The following is a 3,695-nucleotide window of genomic DNA, read 5'->3' on the forward strand; positions in this document are numbered from 1 at the left end:
AGTAGTAGTAGTAGTAGTAGTAGTAGTAGTAGTAGTAGTAGTAGTAGTGGCGGCGATTCAAATGAGAATCCTTCAACACAGGGATCTGTTGTCCGCGCACTAAGCACACGGCTTTACCTTTGACTTCAGTAAATAAATACTTAGAAGTCCATGTTCGGTTAAAGCTAGCCAGGAGAGGTCTTTTAAGATCAAACCAGCTTTGCATCTACCTAGGCAAGCTTGCCTTCTCTAACATTTGAACGTTTTCTTTGGTGAAGGTGCTGTGGCGTTGGCGGAGTTCCTTGCAGAGAGTCGTCAGATTCAGGGGCTGGACCTCCGTCAGAACCAGGTGAAGGTTGGAGGCCTGATGGCCTTGTGTCTGGCCTTGAGGATCAACCGTTCTCTCTCTAGCCTGGATTTGGACCACATAGCCCCACAGGAGCAGGTAGGTGGTCACAGATCTCAATCACCTGCTGTTAATACAGCTACTGCCGGCTACACACCACACCCGATTCCCCTCTCCCGACAATGCCCTGAATTATGAGGGTTCTAAAGATTATCTTGCCAGTTTTTCCTGCTGCAAAGTATGTTAAGAATGTTTTTTTACATACCCGTCCATCCTGGCCGCACCGATTTCAAGTCGTACATATAAAACACGTTCAGTATTTACGATCCTGTCGTGAGTGGAGAACACCGAGGACGCTGCTACTCCTGTAGAGCCCGGGAGGGCTTCTGTGGGAGATCGATCTTAAACCGAGCTCATATCGCAGATCAGCGGATACCAAAGGGAGGAAGAGGGTGGAGGAAGCGAAGAGCGCTAACACAGCTAATGTTTGTAAGCAGGGCCTGAAGTTACTTTTTACCAGCCTTTTTTTTTTGCCCCATAAAAGTGAAAAACAAGAATTGCTGTTTCTCTATGAGAACTTTATCCTGCCCTATTCATGGTAGCCTACTCGTGGACATTGCGCCGTCATCACGTGCTATAGCGGGGGGGGGCGCCTTGTTAATCCAGCATAAAGGCATCATTTCCTATCCTGGGCTGGGACACACATTCATATGGTTTGATAAAGGACTTATTAGACTTTAACTTATCATTGCACCTACAATAATGTAGCTGTCCTCAATTTCACCCTGTACATCTCATCTGCAGTTTTTTCGTCCGCCGTGTGTAATTGTGTGTGTTTATGTGTGTGCGCGTCAGTCAGGATTGAAACAGCAGCAACTTTCAGCCACTTTATAGTGAAAAAACGTTACAGCGTACAGTACATTGATGTTAAAATGTAGACATGTTGGGGACTGAAATGTTTTACACATCTTTCACTGTACGTTGTGCACGTGGTACTGCTTTGTAATGAAAATGCAATAGGGGGCCCCTGTTATCAATCAGTGCCTTCCAGTGATGCGGGCCTGTGATTGGTCCGGACCCGTAAGCAACTGCGTACCCTGCTTACCGATAGTTACGTGTCTGAATCATTCAGTTCTCATTGGCTACTTGCCAGTGTCTTGTATTGAAGTTTACTCTCGCATATGATGAAGCCACAGTAGACTCAGTGATAACCAAAAGATTATTTTTTGAGATTAATTGAAAGCAGTTCTGGAGCTTTCCATCATATCACAGTGTCCTCATTAGTTTGCCCAGTTGTCATAGTCTGGCAGTCAGCAGACCAAGCCGAGCTCAATAGATGTGGGATTGAGCGTTGGTCTGGGGAGTCTGCTCCGTATTTTCTCTTTGGACTAACTTGGGGTTCAGTGTCTTGCTGTTTGACACATGTGAGGAAAGGAGGAGCCAGTGATAGAACTACCAACCCTGCATTAGTGGACAACTCAGTGTGCCTCCTGATTATGGCCCAGGTCCTAGATGTTGTTTTGAATGTTAACAATGAACTTCTAATCTCAACTTTGAAACCAGCATGGAGGGGAAGTCCTTGAAAGACACCTACAATCGCCATGACCCCTGCCCCTGCATCGGTGTGTGCAGTGGGATAGAACTGAAAGCTCCAGAGCAGTTGGCAGGGCTTCCTGCCATTCTAAGTCTTAGGTGCAGCACCTTAGCTGAATGAATGTAAAATGCGGCAAAAAAAGCACCAAAAACATGAAAAAATCTATTCAGATTTAATGGTTGTAGTCTTCAGCAAGTTTTGTCATTATTGTCATTTACTGTTCAAAAAATGGCCATAACAATCAACAATAGGACCCAATATAGCTGATGAAATTAATTCAAAAGTGCTTCAGGAAGAAGATTTTAATAAGTAAATGTTCCAGTCAATGATCTAGGCAGAGCGTTCTCGTCTCCCTCCTTCCTTTTACAGTCAAATGGTGGCTAGAACGGCTCCGGGTCAAAGGTCAATATGGAATGGATTAATCAGCGTTATTTTTTTAACACGTTGTTTTTTCAACCCTAATTTAAAAAACATTTTCTTTAGGGACCCTTCAACCCCGAATGTGTGCACCCAAGTCTTGAGTGAAAACGCCGGTTTGGACCGCGTGGTGAGATTGTTTTGTCAGCGTGATTCTTTAAGGCATAAAAACACGACCTGGGGTTATGAATTGTGATATCTGCTGCTCCTCGGCTGTTCATTGACCTCCACCCTGCCTGGTGTAAACAGTACATGCCATAGTGAAATGGATACACAGAATTTCAATTCCAAACTATTAGTGCTTTCATTTAAATTCCTGTCCTAATACAAAATGAAGGGCTGCTGTTGACTGAGGATTACTTATCCTTAACGTCTCATCTTTTGTGATCAATTCAGACTCACTGTGGTCACATTTGTCATTTGGAGACACGAGTAAGTCATTTGTGTCTCTTGTTTTCCCCCCCCTCTACCATCCATGGCTGCAGAGGCCCGAGGAAAACGATGCCATAACTTTAATACATGCCCCTGCTGGATTCACAAAATAATTACCCACACTTGCCATCTGTTTGTCATGATTTTATCTCTGCTAACTTATTTGCATATTAAAGCATTAATTAAAATCTCCAAGGAACGGAATGCTTACTTTAAAATTAACTCTGAAGGCGATCCGATCCGTGCACAGCTTCCAGAGTTGTTTTATTTATTTTTTTTGCAGTGGTTTTCTGTTTGTCTGCGTGTTGTTTACACGATTAAGTCTGATTTTTATGAAATGTCTCCTCTGGCTAAAGTCAAGCGGCAAGATGCGCCAGATTTTGGAGAAGCAGCTTTTTTTAAGAGCCATGATGCTTCTGTGAATGTGTGTCATTAAAGCTGGGACTTCTTCGTCTTTTTCTTCTCCCTCACACACCAGAGCCCCCATATTGGCGGCTCTGTTTTCATGCTCCTCTAAGCCGCCGAGAGACGTGATTAGCATTCCACCATTGTTGGGAGTTAGTGTGGCTGGATATTTTAGGGGAATGGTAATAAGGGAATTTTTAAGCTCTGTCAGGTTTTGGAGTCACACAGCTGGGATTTGTCTTGGCGTGGCATATCCAGGTGGGAGGAGTGACGATTGTATTAAAAAGCAAATCTTTCCATCAGAAAACAGCGGGTGGCCAGATCAAGTGTTCTCGCTCAGTCACATTCCCCGGGTCGCCAAGGAATACGTGAAAATCTCATTCTTCTAAGGAAAATAAGTGTGGGTGTGAATGTGAGTGAGTGACGGAGGGGTTATGGCAGCACTCTGTGTGTGTTTGACAGAGTCGCTGATATGGAGTTTGTGTGTTCATACATGTGCCTTCTGCACGATTTTGGGGAGGG

At 44.2% G+C, this 3,695-nt stretch overlaps 1 protein-coding gene across 1 annotated transcript in view; it reads left to right on the plus strand.

The window, feature by feature from the left end:
- LOC116670221 (protein phosphatase 1 regulatory subunit 37) overlaps positions 1–3,695 on the plus strand; it is an 88,838-nt gene that overhangs the window by 34,599 nt on the left and 50,544 nt on the right. Inside the window, 1 exon segment of the mRNA XM_074783841.1 lies at positions 258–424. Within this exon segment, the coding sequence (XP_074639942.1) occupies positions 258–424 (167 nt within the window).

The sequence above is a fragment of the Etheostoma spectabile genome, chromosome 20 (assembly GCF_008692095.1).
Source record: "Etheostoma spectabile isolate EspeVRDwgs_2016 chromosome 20, UIUC_Espe_1.0, whole genome shotgun sequence".
Taxonomy (NCBI): Eukaryota; Metazoa; Chordata; class Actinopteri; order Perciformes; family Percidae; genus Etheostoma; species Etheostoma spectabile.